The 16,047-nt window shown below is 40.0% G+C and overlaps 1 protein-coding gene across 7 annotated transcripts in view; it reads right to left on the reverse strand.

Annotated features, from left to right (window-relative positions):
- DMD (dystrophin) overlaps positions 1-16,047 on the reverse strand; it is a 2,426,617-nt gene that overhangs the window by 362,262 nt on the left and 2,048,308 nt on the right. For all 7 annotated transcript variants that reach the window (XM_072743155.1, XM_072743156.1, XM_072743160.1 and 4 more), the window contains one exon: positions 5,270-5,442. In XM_072743155.1, the coding sequence (XP_072599256.1) occupies positions 5,270-5,442 (173 nt within the window). The remainder of the gene's footprint in view (positions 1-5,269; positions 5,443-16,047) is intronic.

A 16,047-nucleotide genomic window follows, 5' to 3' on the forward strand; every position in this document is an offset into this window, starting at 1 on the left:
TGCAATTTCAATTAAAGTATTCTTTTCTCTCCAAGACATCTTATTTACTTTGTCTTACACCATATCTTTGAACTTAACCAGTTTCATTTAAATATAAGTAAACCAATGTAGAAAGTTTCGATAATTTGCCTAGGTTCATAAAAAAACTGCAGAATTAAAAAGAATAGGTCAGTAGAATTGCTAGGGAAATTGAAGACCATCCATGTCTCTGGTTAAATCTCCTCATTTCAGTAAGGCAGGATATTGAAGTCTGAATCAGTTAAGTGATGTGCTCAAGATCATAGGCTACGTGGTTGGTAACAGAACCAGAAAAGAAAGTAGGTCACCCAAATGTGGGTCCAGGACTCCTTTGACTCTACCTCATTGGCTCATTTAGGGCTTGGATAGATTAGCCAGACAGAAAGTCAATAAGGAATCAGTGGCTCTGAATGACACATTAGACCAGATGGACTTAACAGATACATACAGAACATTCTACCCCAGAAGAGGGGAATACAGATTCTTTTCAAGTATACATAGAACATACTCCAGGACAGATTATGTGATAACCCACAAAACAGTTTCAGAAAATTTAAGAAGATTGAAATCATATCACATATCTTTTCTGCCCACAACAGGATGAAACTAGAAATCAATCACAAGAAAACAACTGCAAGAAACACAAACACGTGGAGGCTAAACAACATGCCATTAAACAATCAATAGGTCGATGACAAAGTCAAAGAGGAAGCCAAGAAATATGTGAAGACAAATGAAAATGAAAACACAGAGATCCAAAAGCCTTTGGGATGCAGTGAAAGCAGTTCCAAGAGGGACGTTTATAGTGATACAGGCCTACCCCAAGAAGCAAGAACAATCTCAAACAATTTAATCTTAGATCTAAAGGAAGTAGAAAAAGAATAAACAAAGTCCAAAGTTAGTAGAAGTAGGAAATAATAAAGAGCAGAGCAGAAATAAATGAAATAAGACTTATAAAAGCAAGAGGAAATGTCAATGAGATTCAGAGCGGGTTTTTTGAAAGGATAAACAAAATGGATAAACCTTTAGTCAGACTCATCAAGCACAAAAAGGAGGACTTACTACGTACCTGGTAGGGGAGTTACCAAGATCACACAAAAAGAAGGAGGACTCAAATAAAATCAGAAATGAAAGAGGAGTTACCAAGGACATCACAGAAAGTCAAAGGATTGATTATAAAAGATTACTATAAAAATTATATGCCAACAACTGGGACAACCTAGAAGACATGGACAAATTCCTAGAAACATACAGTCTTCTGAGACTGAATCAAGAAGAAATAGAAAATGTGAACAGATCGATTCCTAGTAATGAAACTGAATTGGTCATCAAAAAACCCCCAATGGACAAAAGTCCAGGACCAGATGGCTTCACAGGTGCATTGTACCAAATATTTAAAGAAGGGTCAATACTGATCCTTCTCAAAGTATTCCCCTCAAATAGTAGAGCTTGGAGTTTTTATGTTTCCAATTTAGCTGGAGGCAGCAAGCAGAGCCCTATGAAACAACTCATGAATACTTAAAGGAATGTGCCATCCAGCGTAAATGAGAATAGTACAAGGAAGACTTCGTAGTGAATGAAGGAACAGCCAGAGAGGGAAATATTCAGTATGAGATTTGAAGGAAAAGGTGGAAGATGTGAGGAGGGATGGCGTTCCAAGCGTGAGGACCAGCAAATGTACATACCCAAACGGGTGAGTGAGAAAATTGGCAGAGAGCACGGATGGGGTTAAAAAGCAGAATCTTCGGGCAGCCCCTGGCTCAGCGGTTTGGCACCGCCTTCAGCTCGGGGCGTGATCCTGGAGACCGGGGATCGAGTCCCACATCGGGCTCCCTGCATGGAGCCTGCTTCTCCCTCTGCCTGTGTTGCTGCCTCTCTTTCTCTCTGTGTCTCTCACAAATAAATAAATAAAATCTTAAAAAAAGCAGAATCTTCTTGGCTCAGGGACTAAGTAGATCACAGCTCAGTGAGGAAGAACTGGGAGGTAGAGGGAGAACAGGAAAGGGAAGGGATGATCTGAGTCTTATCAGGTAGAGAGTAGAGAGGCCACTAGCTTCTGATGACTCCACATGAATTTCATCACACCAATGATTTTTCTCTTGCCTGTTTTGTTCTGTTGTATCCTCAGTGCCTAGAAGAGTGGCAAGTACATAGTAAAGACTCAGTACTTATTTGTTGAATGAAAATGATAAATGAAAGAATGAGAAAAATATGGGCATTGACAAGACTAAAGTTCTTGAGCAAGGGGATAATGTGCTAGAAATGTCCAAGGAAGAATAGTTTTTGTAAATGTGTCATGGATGATACCAGTGTGTGTCCTAAAGGGACAATTCTATCAATATAGAATGACATGATAGAGACTTACATAAGAATCATAATCACAGGAAGAGAAAAGGCATAGGGCCAAAGGAAAATAAATGGAGGGAAAGGGACACAATATAGACTTGGAACCGGAAGCACAAGGATACCTCTTCTGAGCCAATGGAATGCCAAGGGATACTTCAAAATCACTTGGATTCCAAACAGGTGACAGGGATTAAGGAGTGCACTTGTCGTGATGGGCACCAGGTGATGTATGGAAGCCCTGAATCCCTAAATGCTACCCCTGAAACTAATATCACACTGTCTTGTCTGTTCACTACCTGGAATTTAAATAAAAACTTAAAAAAATGGACACCTGTGTAATTAAGTACTAAAGTTTCTATATTTTGAAATAGAAAAATGGCTCCAGGATCCCTTTTAAGACATTGAGCTAACTGCCATCTTTTGTGGGATGATGTGTTATACGGCTTAGGCGAACACAGGGCTGTTTCTCCGGGGTATCTTTGCAACTAGTTTTTAGTCGTAGTGACTTTTCACTATAGAATAACGCTGACAGAGGAACTGACTAGATTCACAAAGCCAGCTTCCAAGCGTCATAAATGGTTCTGGGTCTAACTCTTCCAGGGTCCAGCTATCCTGCTTCATCACCATCCCAAATCGCTGCCTCTACTTGGCTGCTTTTGGCTGAACCCTGCCCTTCAGTTCGGCCTGACCGATACCCTTATATCAACGAAATATCAGGAAGGACACTGAGTCACTCTGACGTGAAGAATTCTTTCTTTCTTTTCTTTCTTTCTTTCTTTCTTTCTTTCTTTCTTTCTTTCTTTCTTTCTTTCTTTCTTTTTTGTAAGCGAGTGCTTATAACTGTATTATGAGAGAGGGCTAGTTAGAAGCTGGAACTGTTGATCTGGATATTTAAATTCTAGAATTTGCAGCACCTGAGATAAGCCAAGGTAACTGTTTTTGACTTGATTAATGACAGCAAGAATTAAACTGCAGGGGCTGGCATATGGGAAATTGCTGAGAAGGAAGAGCCCGTATTTTGGCTGACATGCTGTTTGCCGTTTTCGATTCCCCTTTCTTTTCATCAAGTTCACCTGAAGGAGAGGAAAGGCACTGAGTGATGTGTAGAACAGTTAGAGCACCTTTCTTCCCTGCAAAAAAAGAATAACTTTCTTTTCTTTTACTTTATCCACTAATATCTTTCCCATTTCACACGTCTCATTCCTTTTTAATAACAGATGTTATGAAAGTGGCCTTTGTCGTTACACACACTGACCTCTCTTCAAGTTTAAGTGATGGGAAGTGAACAGAGTCTCCCTGCCTTTGAAAATGCCACTGCCCATCATTGTTCCCAAGTCATCCTAAGCACATCGGCACAAACTTCCAACAGACCAAGCAGGGAGATAAAAATGAGTGCTTTGGAAGCTGGGGTGCAAACTTGGGGGGAAAACCTTATAAGTAAAAATATATCCTTTCCTACTCCTGTTTCTCTCTTCCATCCTTTCACTTATTTGTATTGATGTGAGTCTTACCTTTTCCTCTCTGCTTCATACCCTACAGGATAATATGATGGTGAAAAGCTCAGCCCCTGGAGCCGGACTCCCTGTATTCAATCTTGGATCTGCCACTTACTAAGTAAATGACCTTAGGGAAATTCTTTAGCCTCTCTGTGCCTCACTTTCTTCAAATATAAAGACAGAATAATAACAGTGTATCACGTAGGGCTGCTGACAGCATTAAATAGGTCAAGAAATATAAAATGTCCAGGGCATGGCACGATATGTGATGCACCGCGTTAATTGCTATCATTCTTATTATTCCACATTATGTACAGGTTTTTACAAGAGTACTTTTGAATTACTAAATTTCAGTGATATTTCCCCTTATTATCGAAGTAAATATGCTGTATGTCAAAAGTCTGGTCAATTTAGAACTATAAAGAAGAAAAAGAAATCTCCATTCCACAGACTTATGACCTAGAGGTAGTATCTCCTCCCAGTGTTCAGTGTGTTCCCTCATAACCACTGCGATGCCCCTTCATCCTCTTCTACTACCCTCCACTCCTACGCCTCTTCTAGATGCAGAAGAAAGCACAAAATGGTTTTTTTTTTTAAATAAAAACACGTGAATTAGGGCAACAACTAACTGATTGGAAAGCAGGGGACCTGACTCCCACTCCCTGTACTTCCCATGTCATTTATGTGACACTGGGCATGTCACTTAACTGTCCCTGCTCTTTGCCCCTCCACCGAATCATCTCACAATGAGCACCGAGAGCTTCACTCTGTGCTCCTTACACCAATGCTGAGATGCATCCATTAGCTTCTCAGGAGAAAGGTGCCCCAAAGAATGGGGCAACTATCTAAGAGAGGAGAGTAGGGACCACCTCAAGGCTTAGTTTCCAGAGGATGCAGTGGCAAACTCTGAGAGTTAAAGACCAGAAGTTTCTATAATCTCTCTCTAGCTGCCGGAGCTATGGAGAGGTCTCCTCACAAAAGTGCTAATTACAAGGCATTACGATATTTAAGGAATGTCCTCTGTTATGCATTTAGAATAATGGCAAAGAAAGAATTCCATGATAAACACACGTTAATTTTATCACTTCTTGTATAATCCTGTGGTAAGCCAAGAGAGAACTCTATCAAATTAGGATAGCTGTGTTTCTCATTTAAATTCACTCTAATGTCTTAATATGCATCTCTCCCGTGGTTATAAAACATCGCCATTTTAATCTAATCTGAACCCTCAAGTATCATCTCCATACCAAGCAAATGAATGATTCATTTATTCAAAATAAAATGAATCATTCTGAAATTGGGTGATTTACATAAACATATGAGATATTAGCTGCCTGAGCTAGGAATGGGAAGAAAATCTTCCCATTTTAAATCATTTTTGGCTTTTTTTGCCCCGGATCTTTTCTTACCTAATGTTGAGAGACTTTTTCCGAAGTTCACTCCACTTGAAGTTCATGTTATCCAAACGTCTTTGCAACAAGGCTGCATCGTCAGAACCTTCCAGGGATCTCAGGACTTTTTGGCCATTTTCGTCCAGGTTGTGATAGATATCTGTGTGAGCTTCGATTTCTCCTTGGAGGTCCTACGGGACAGCAGGAAGAACATGGGTGGAATTACCAAACAAGAGACATTGGCTAGACATGAATTGGGAGAACCATAAAAAAATAAACTGCTCTTTCAAAAGACATTTCAGTTGGGCCCACTAACAAGAAGATGCACCTCCAACTCCCTCTTCTTGATGCATTGTCTCTTTATGCTATTATGTAGATTGGCAGTGGGCATCTTATGAGGTATAATACATTTAGTTCTTGACATTACAAATTGAAACATTATATATCTGCAACTTTACAAATTTCGTAGGTTACATCAACTGGTCCGCAGACAAAAGATAATGTTTTCTGGAAGCGATATGAAATAAAATTCCATGATAAAGTGCACCCTAGGGCCAATCATTTCATTACACTATGGGTTAAGTCATATTTTCCATGCACATAAGTGATCTGTAGAGTTGACTCTGACCATAAAAGCATGGAGAGACTAATAAACAAGGTTGTACTCGGTCCACAGCACCAGCACATTAATGGGATTCTATCGCAGGAGAGCATCTTCTTGACAATACACATTAGGTTCACCTTGGCATTATAGCATCACACATTCATTACAGCATCGTACATTTATTAGTAAGATCTCCCATTTAAAACACCGTCGTATTTTTAGGCTTGACAGGTAGAAAGTCCAGAGGACCTTGATAAGAGTTATGAGAAGAGCTTATACATCCAACCTCATTTGTATATACACAGATCAAGAAAATTATCACAGTAGAAGAATCTGACCTTTACATGGTATGTCTTCCTGTGTAACATTTTCAGCTTGAACCGGGGACTACAGCACTGATCCTGTTGCATAGCAAGCCTGAGAAAAACGAGCGGCTGAAAGAGCCCTGCTTTAAAATGCCAACTTTGCTTACATTCTGTCGACAGGATGAATTTCAGAGCGCAGGCCTCACCAGTCAATAATAATAAATGCTACTTTGTCCTCCTCACTACACGGTGGCCAGGCCTGTGGCTGTGGGAGGGACCTCAAAGAGAGGAGGCCTGGAATATGCAATGGACAGTTTATATTAAACAGCCAACTTTTCTTATCATTTTGCCATTATAAGCCAGAGACATTATAAATTCATTTTATATATGTGTTTCCCTCCTTGTTCCCAACAGAACAGTCCAAGCCAAAGGAACATTCCTTAGCGAGCTGCTGGGTACCAGCATTCCTTTCTGCCTACACAATGAATGGAGGCTTTGTACATTATCTGACTTGCTTTTAGAGATTTGTATGCTTCTGTTCAACAAGTTGAAAAATTCATTCTGAAGTCCCAAACAATTGGATTGATCTGTGTAACCAGAAACTTTCTTTTTTCCACTCCCTCTTTCTAAAATGGAATTAAATGACTCTTCTGAAGTAAGGGGCCAGTGGCAGCAGTAACATGTTAGTGATTCTGAAGAACTGGCCTGTGTTTTCTGTCACGGACTCTTGGATTCTGAAAGTTGCACATGTCAGGTAGATGGACAATGAATGTCTCCCGTCACTCTCTTTGGCAGCCAAAGTATCACAGATGGACCCTAAAGAGAACTCTGTCCCATTCTCTGTGACTGGAAGTCACAAGGGGGAATACGGATCGAAGTACATTCTGAGTTGAAAGAAGGGAAATACTCGAACAGACCGAGCAGCCTCTATCTGTATCCTGTCACAAACAGGCTCTTTCTGGAAGGAAATAGCTTGATTTTGAAACTAGCTCCTGTGGTGGAAAATTGGTATTGGGCTTCTTGCAGAATGGGGTCTGATCAAACATATGTCTCTTCCATGTGCACGTACCTACATGGCAAAATCTGACCTCCTGAATTTGCCACTTCTTCAGGAAAAGAGAAAAGTGAGGTTAATTTATCCAAACAAATCAGGACTCAAAACCAAACAGATCTAAGTTATCCACATAATTCCCCCACTTCTCTCTTTTTACTTCACTTTTCTTCTTGTTGTATTTGATGGAAAACTTTGCCTCAGAGGACAAACTTAGAGGATTGAAACCAAGCCTTTAGTTGTTCAAAAAATTAAGATACTTTCTGACTAATTCAACCAGATTTCTGCATTAACATGCATATAAGTGAGAGTTCACTTGAATTTTTATATCCTCCATTTATAGCAGGACCGAGGCTCAATTAATAGTTCCTCAAGATCATGTATATCATGAAGTCATTGATGCCTTCTTGGAAAAATGAGATGTCTTCCCAAGCATAAATAGGAAGCTGATCCATAAATTTGCTAGTTTTCATCTTTGCCATTTCCATTATACCCCATATAAACATCTTTGTTGCATCTTCAAAAAAGAAATACACGTAAAATCAATAAACCAGTATTAATTGAGGACTATTTATCTAGTCTCAGCACTGTGAGAAAATGAGAGGAATACAAGAGACAGTTCTGTCTTTACGTTTCCTAAACCCTAGTATGTGCTTTTTTATTTAAGCCATTCCTGTTACCAACTAAATATTGATGAGAATTTCCTACCATGCCTCATAGATGTTGGGATAGAACCCCCCCCCCCATTGGAAGTTCAGAGTGGCTGAAGTCAAGTCTTGGCACTGGCAGTAAGGTGACTCTCAGCTTGGTACTCCTTCTCGGGGTCATGGTGCTGGTTGAGAGTGACAAATGACACATGAACAGTAAAGGGTACAAAACACAGATGTGTACCACTTGTTCTTCCTCCTGGCCCTGGGAAGTACAGGTTTTCTCTGTTCTTCATATGAGAACGCTGAGATGGAGAGATGTTTAACGGACTCACCTAAAGTCATATCTTCTAAATATTAGAATTAGAGTTCTTTTGACTCTAGAAGACCTTGGGCTGTCCCCACCGCCCCATTTGCCATGAGTGCTGGTTGTAAGCGACAGTAGTTGCTGTAGCTGAAAGAAAGACAGCTACTGCTGACAAGGGGGGTGGGGTGAGGGGGTCATCTGTGGAGGCAAAAGCATCTGGAAAGTCGGCATTACTGATTTTGGTCACAGATTTACCCAAACAGATTGATTTCTTCTGAATGAAAAATGGAATCCTGACTACCTTTTTCACTCCTTATTTTAGAATTGGGCATCTGGGACCGTCTGTGAGCACAAACTGTGTGTGCTGAAGAGGTCTCCTTACTACAAAACATCCTTGCTGCCAGAACAGAAATTCTCCTTTCAGTAATGTGTTCCTTTGTCTACAAGAGCCATATGAAGGGCACCTGGGTGGCTCAGTGGCTGAGCATCTGCCTTCGGCCCAGGTTATGATCCCGGGGTCCTGGGATCAAGTCCCGTATCAGGTCCCCTGCAGGGAGCAGGTTTCTCCTTCTTCTTCTTCTTTTTTTTTTTTTTTTCAGGTTTCTCCTTCCACCTGTGTCTCTGCCTTTATATCTGTGTCTCTCATGAATGAATAAAATATTTTTAAAAAAGAGCCATGTAAACATGACATTAAGTAGTGACTTGATACATTAGGATCAAGGCAGCTTGCCCATGTTCTTCTGGGATGGCAGGTCGGTAGGCAATCTGCCCAGCTACAGGACTCAGGTAGCCCGCTCTAAAGTGGAGGTGAGTATTGGTGAGGAGTTCAAGGCTTTTTTTGAAAAAATTTTTTAGGAGGTTGGAATGCTGTAGTGATTTTCAGTACAAGAGGGCAGCATGAGCCTTAGGTGGGAGGGGACATGGACATGGACAGGTCAGGTAGGAAGGGACACACTCACACCGGCATTAAATGTAGTTTTCTACAGTGGTGGTGTTTGTCTTCAGATGAACCTTTGGCTCAGGAACCACAGGAAAGCAGGTGGTGGGTAGAGAGAATTCTCAGAGGATAGCCCACCTGGACAAAATGGAATTTTTGCAGGCATTTTAAAGTAGTTTTATCTTACTTCTGACTGGTTTTAGAAGTAGAGAGAATCCCATTTCCTGGAGAGCCTCTTCAAATCTCACACCCTTTTCCTGTCTGAGAGTCTAGCCTCCTCCTGTCCTCAGTGCTCTTTCTCAGCCTCCAGAGAAAACTATGGCAAAGTGCAGTTAAGTAGACATGGTTTGGGTCTGTCCCTTCTCTTTCCCTTATTAGCTGCATTAGGTTTGAAAACTCTTTAATCTCCTTGGCTTCACTAAATATTAAATAATAATACCTCCTGGCTGGATTGTGGAGAATCTTACATGGAATAGTTTTTGTAAAACACTTTGAACAGTGTCCAGAACACAACAGGCCTTTACTCTAAGAGTTTCTCTTCTAAGTGGATTAGGGTGGAAATCAAGTGATAGACTTTATGAACTCATACAACTTTGAGCCTTGAAGGATGGATAAAACAGAGAGGCAGAGGGAAGAGGGTTTTCTCACTGGGAAGATGAGTATAAGAATGGCAGAAGGTGGGAATGAGTTTGGCTTATGAGCAAGAACAATGAACCGCACATCCTGATTGGAACGGATGATGTGTGTTAGGAAGCAATGGGTGGAATGTAGCTGAAATCCTTAAACCAAGCGGGATGAAGACCTTCTTTCAGAAAGTCACTGAGGAGAGTTTATAAGGAAGAATAGGATAAACACAATATCATGGAATATTACACTTGTGCTATCTCATTCAACAAGTAGAGTGACCCATAGTGTCCCTAAGTAATAGGACAACTGGTGAAGAATATGAAAAGTTATAAAGGTTTTACTAGAAGAAAAATAAAGAAGAGAGATGACAAGAATCAGTTATGGTGACACTTTTTTTATTATCTAAGCAAAGGGTTATGATACTATTCCACAAAATCATGGGTAACAGTATCCAAATGTTTTCTTTCCTATGTACAGGGAATTATTTGTCTCTAAAAAAGAACTCAGCAAATGATGACCTCCCTATCTTGAATACAACCAAGAAGTCAGCAAGAAAACTGGCAAAAAGATGTAGGAAGAATAAATGTAAGTGGTCACATCTCCCTATAAAATTCATTACAGACACACAATGTCTAATCTTTTCTGAAAGTAATTAGTATGTGAATAATGATAAGGCCATTAGTTCCTCTTTACTGATAACTTTCACCTAATTCAGATACAGTTGATAGGAAAGGAAAAAAAGTGGCAATCTGATTCCAAGAACTTAAAAGGTCAGAAACAGAAGCTCCAAAACAGGAGGGAAGCCATCCTTAAGGGCTACACCGCAAGTGGCAAGGAGTGACACCCAACAGAGACCCAGAAAGGTGTGGAAGGAGCCGCGGGCACACATAGGTGACTGGGGTTACACCAGGTGGCAGCTAGCAGCCCTACATCTAGCCCTTGAAGGCATCACCTAACTTTCATGTGAAGCCAAATCATTAATGTTAGTAATGAAGATCCTAAATTCAGCAGAAAAAGCAGATTTATGTTCAGTAAACTCTATTTAAGAAGGAAGTAGTAGATATAAAAGCTCTTTAAATGAATTTATCCAACACAGCTATCCTGGAAAGGTGTTGATGCTTGAAAGCAGTTCAACAAACAAAAGTACACATACAAAAGTAAAACTCCCTTAGCTTGGCTATCCAGAATGACTTGCAAAATATAGGCTCTAAATACTTGAGGTTTGGGAGCATACACACGTACGTACACACACACACACACACACACACACACACACACACCCCACATATTCCATTATGAGAACAGAAGTTGAGAGTAAATCTTTATAAACGTTCACAGCAATCCAAAAATAAAAAGCATGGGGTTGCATTCTGTGTCTGGTTTTTGTAGGTTTTAAGAGTAATTCATTTTTATTGCATGTTACAAAAGTATCAGTCTGGTATGGATTGGACATTAAAACTAGCAAAACAAAACAGAATTATCCTTCCTAATGGATTTTTTTTTTGAGAAGCACCCATATAAAGGAATTGGATCTACAATCTTGACCTTATAAGGACTCTAATCTAACCACCAGACGTTCCTAACTCACTCAGGAAATGCAGTTGGGTACAGACTCGCAGAGGGTGTGACTGTTTTGCCCTATTTTATATGTGGTCATTGCAATCCTTGTAAAAGCAGCAGAGTTGTCATCCCAAGAGAAACAAGAGTTAATTTGAGGACTGCCGTTTGGCTCGGAGCCTGGTTGCTCTAGGTAGATAAGGAGTGTGTTTTCAGGTCCACTGCATCGCAATGCATCTTAAACGAGCAGCTATGGATTTAGGAGTCCACAGGCTGTGCTTTAAAAATGGCTGTTATTAAGGTCCTCAGAGACTATTATCCTGCAGGGTTTGTTGTCTTTGCTTTCATATCTCATTCGAAAATTCTCACACTTATGCAACTAGAACAGTGGAGAGAAAGGATATGCTCTCCTGCCTCAGTACATTCCCAGGTGCAAACCTTTATTTCAAAATCTAATCTTTAAAAATGCCTGGCCTAGGGTGGATTACCCGGGAGGAAACTGAGCAAAATCCCATTTGTCAGACCGCCTTAAGCCATTCTAAGCTCGGGTAACACGTGATGCCTTCTCTCCTTGTCTGACCCTTTGGTTTACTCTACCCTTCAAATTACTTTTTAAAATTGAAGAGTTCACTTCAGATGTACTAGGTTGGAAGTGAGATGAGAAGTGTCTTTTCTGCATTGTGTTTTTCCTAGTTTCTTTTTATTCTGTCACAGTGCAGAAATGTTCTGGATATTTATTAATCATTCAAACATACATTTGAGTACCTATTGTACTTCCAAGTCTTCACTAGGAGCCAGGAGAACACATATAAGGTAAGAAAGTCCCAGCCCTTAAGTTCCCCATTCCTTCCTTCCCTTCCTCCCTTCCTCCCTACTTTTCCTTCCTACCACTAATATTTCACATATTAGCATCTAGGCCCACAGTGGTGAAAAACAAACCAACTTCTACCTTATTGATGTTACCACAGCATACTAGGATGAACAGAATGAATGAGAAATAGAATAAATGGGAAAGAAATCCATTCGTACATATTATTTGATCCCCATAACCAAAGAGTACCCCCCCCACCACATGTACACCATTCTTTCCACCACAGCAGACATGACATACTATTAAAGTATTTGAGAATGATTATCTGTGAGGCAGTTTTCAGGGTTAATGGCATCAGAGAGAGAATAGAGGCAGGAAATTAGCTGATAGGCAGCCTTAGCCATTCTTTTTTTAAATTTTTTTTATTATTTTTAAAGACTTTATTTATTTATTTATGAGAGACACAGAGAGAGAAAGAGAGAGAGAGGCAGAGACACAGGCAGAGGGAGAAGCAGGCTCCATGCAAGGAGCCCGATGCAGGACTCGATCCTGGGACTCCAGGATCACACTCCCGGGCCAAAGGCAGGAGCTGAACTGCTGAGCCACCCAGGCATCCCCAGCCTTAGCCATTCTTGAACCAATAATATGGTGGCTCCAAAATCAGGAAGGAAGGAGGAAGGATGCTAGCATCATGGAGTGCTTGTAAATTACAGAAATAGCTGCCTGTGTGACTCACTTTCATCCTTCTCTTGCTCTACCTTTGGAAGGTAGAATCAGGCAAAGTGATAACTATTTGCAAAAGCATTTTAAAGGTAGAAATGGTATTTTAAGTTTCCTTTCCCTAGAAGTAAGACAAATATTATATATGCTGTGTTTTATTTACTTTTTAAAAAGATTTTTTATTTATTTGAGAGAGAGAGATTGGGGGCAGAGCAGAGGGAGAGACTCTTCAAGCAGACTCCCCACTGAGCATGGAGCCCCACATGGGGCTCTATCCCACCACCCATCCCATGACACATGAGATCACCACCTGAGCCAAAACCAAGAGTTGGATGCTTAACAGACTGAGCCACCTAGATGCCCCTCTATATGCTGTGTTTTAAACACACATATACACACACTTCCTCCTTGGTACCAAGTAAATTACAATGACAAGGCAAGGGCACTGACATCCAAGCCACACATAGGCACAGGGGACTCTCACCTAAACTACATTCTGTTAGGTGTTCTTAAGTCTATGAGAGTGGGTTTTAAAGGACACACAATCCTAAGAAAGGTGGGGTTAGAGTAACACTGTAAGGGTTGTTTTAAAACAGCTAATGTGGGGGATCCCTGGGTGGCGCAGCGGTTTAGCGCCTGCCTTTGGCCCAGGGCGCGATCCTGGAGACCCGGGATCGAATCCCACGTCGGGCTTCCGGTGCATGGAGCCTGCTTCTCCCTCTGCCTGTGTCTCTGCCTCTCTCTCTCTCAATCTCTCTGTGACTATCATAAATAAATAAAAATTAAAAAAAAATTAAAAAAAAATAAAAAATAAAACAGCTAATGTGCTATGGACACAGTGAGGAGCTAATGTCAGTACCTATTTGGCTCCACGCTTAGTTTATAAAAAAGAATGACATGCCTTCATGACGTTGGTGTTGGAAGATAAAACAAGACCTTAGGCGGGATGTTTTCTTTTTTACTAATATAACTAAAATTCATATAAAAACCTATACTGTGTTGCAGTATTTTTCCAGATATTGCTGTATGGCTTCATTGCTCATAATTGGGTGAGTATTTCCTGCATGAGACATCTTTCAGAAGATCATCACCAATGGTAATCTTGAAAGGTCTTCATACTTAAACTCTAGATGGCACATTTAAATCATAGAGACAGCCACATATGAAAAGTCTACAATGTTGAAGGTACTTTTGGTTTTGTATTATGTTTTATGTGCAGGAATCAGCCTGTTTGAAGATAACTATCCTTATCTGAGAAAGACCAGATGGGCCTTTCCGACACTGAAACATATTTATTATTGCAGAGCCACGATGAGGGGTGGGGGTGGAGTAGAGGGATAAAACGGGGCAGGAAACTAATACTTATACTCCTTATAAATCCTCTACATCAACTCTATGAAGTCAGCTCTCTTATCCCCCAGTTGAGGAAACTACAATTTGGAGAGATGAAAGTAACCTGTCCAAATCCCACAGCTGTTAGGTAGCAGAAGCAAGATTAGGGTACAGATCTATCTGAATTGATATTCTTTTGGTTTCCCCTAATTCCTCCCCACTCTTCACATATAAAGCAAGTAACTTCTGAATTGGGCTACATGTAATAGACCACAATAATTAATTCATTAGGGTACTTGTGAAATACTGAGTGTGTTCAATCTTCTGTGATGCTTGGAGAGGAATGGCCAGGCCACTGAGTTAGATTCTGGTTAGGTATTTCCTTATTTATTCCTCCTCAATCCACTCTGAACTTACTTACACTTTTCATGATTTTGAATGGCTTTAAAAGAGCAGAATACATTCTTATTCTTAAATAGGTAACTATTTTCCCATGGACCAATACACATCTGGTTATATTTATCTACACAATTTGTCTATATTATATACAGAATTAAAAGTTAGAAAAGCCCTTATTTATGAATCTCTTTGTCACAGAGCTATTTCTTTTCTCTCTAGAGAATCTGTGTAGTTCAAGACTGTATATTAGAAAAAAGCAATTAGGTGATGTCAAGTCTCATCTTATCCCAACAGCAAGATGTAAGAAGAAAGCAAGAACATATGGCAAAGTGCCATAATTATTTTTGATAATACACTAGAAATCATAACAGTCATGTAGCTAATTTCCTCTGGTTCATTTTAATTATGAAGGTTGTAAATGCAGAACAACTTTATTCCATGCCCCACCCCTCCAAAGAAACCCCTCCTAATATCCTAACCCAACCACAAACAACCCTACACTGAGGCAATTGTTTGGAATAGTTTAATGATATCATGAATCTAAGATGGTTTTATATCTTTTCACTTTAAATAGGAGAGTTTCCAAATAATTCACAAATACACATTGGATACAACCATATTCATTTATCATCTACAGCTTAGATGAATGAATGAATTTTAAAGTGAATTCTAGGTATCCATAAAGTGTGAATGTTAAAGAAGGTTCTAGTATCATGATGTTAACTAAAGTCCTACTGACATAATTAAGTCTGATTCCCTGTTGTTCTTTGGTGAGTTAATTTCTGTCTACTACCAAGTAGAGCAAATTGTTTTTTCTGGAGCTTGTAATGGTTTTTGTTTTTGTGCCTAGGGAGTTACTTCCCCCTATTTAGCTTTTCTTCTCTCATGGAGCAGGGTGGATGGTGATTGGGAAAAAACATACTCCCTTTTCCAATGTATAAAGAAAAGGAAGAAGAAGGTATATGCATATGGACATTAATATAAAGATAGGTAACACTGGCATATCTGCCAAAGGAAATCCCATAAGTGAGAAAACTGGCAAAATATCTAGGATGTTTCTTCATTCCTAGAACCCACTATGCTAAAGCCAGAAGCCCACTCATTAGTTTTCAGTTGCATATCCACTAATCTTTCTCAAAGCATTCAGTTCAGTTCAGAACATCCTAGAGACCTTGGACTACTTTGTTGAAACAGACCCAGGGCATTCTTGGCATTTGGTCAGGCAATGATGCTTCTTTCATCTGAGAACAGGTACATTTGAAAAACTATCTCCAGGAGAGTAAGGCTTGTGAAGACTTAGATGTTTCCATGCCCATGAGATAAATTATATAAGTTTTAATAAAGGACTAGAACAGAGAAAAGAAGGTCTTGATAGTTTATTTTACATCACAAGAATTTTTTTGTGGGAGCTACATTGGAATATGTCACCAAACACTGGAAACCTACCTCACAGTGCCCTGAGTAAGAAAGGAAAAATGATAGATTTCATCATTGTCAAC

Source organism: Vulpes vulpes, chromosome X (assembly GCF_048418805.1).
Source record: "Vulpes vulpes isolate BD-2025 chromosome X, VulVul3, whole genome shotgun sequence".
Lineage (NCBI taxonomy): Eukaryota > Metazoa > Chordata > Mammalia > Carnivora > Canidae > Vulpes > Vulpes vulpes.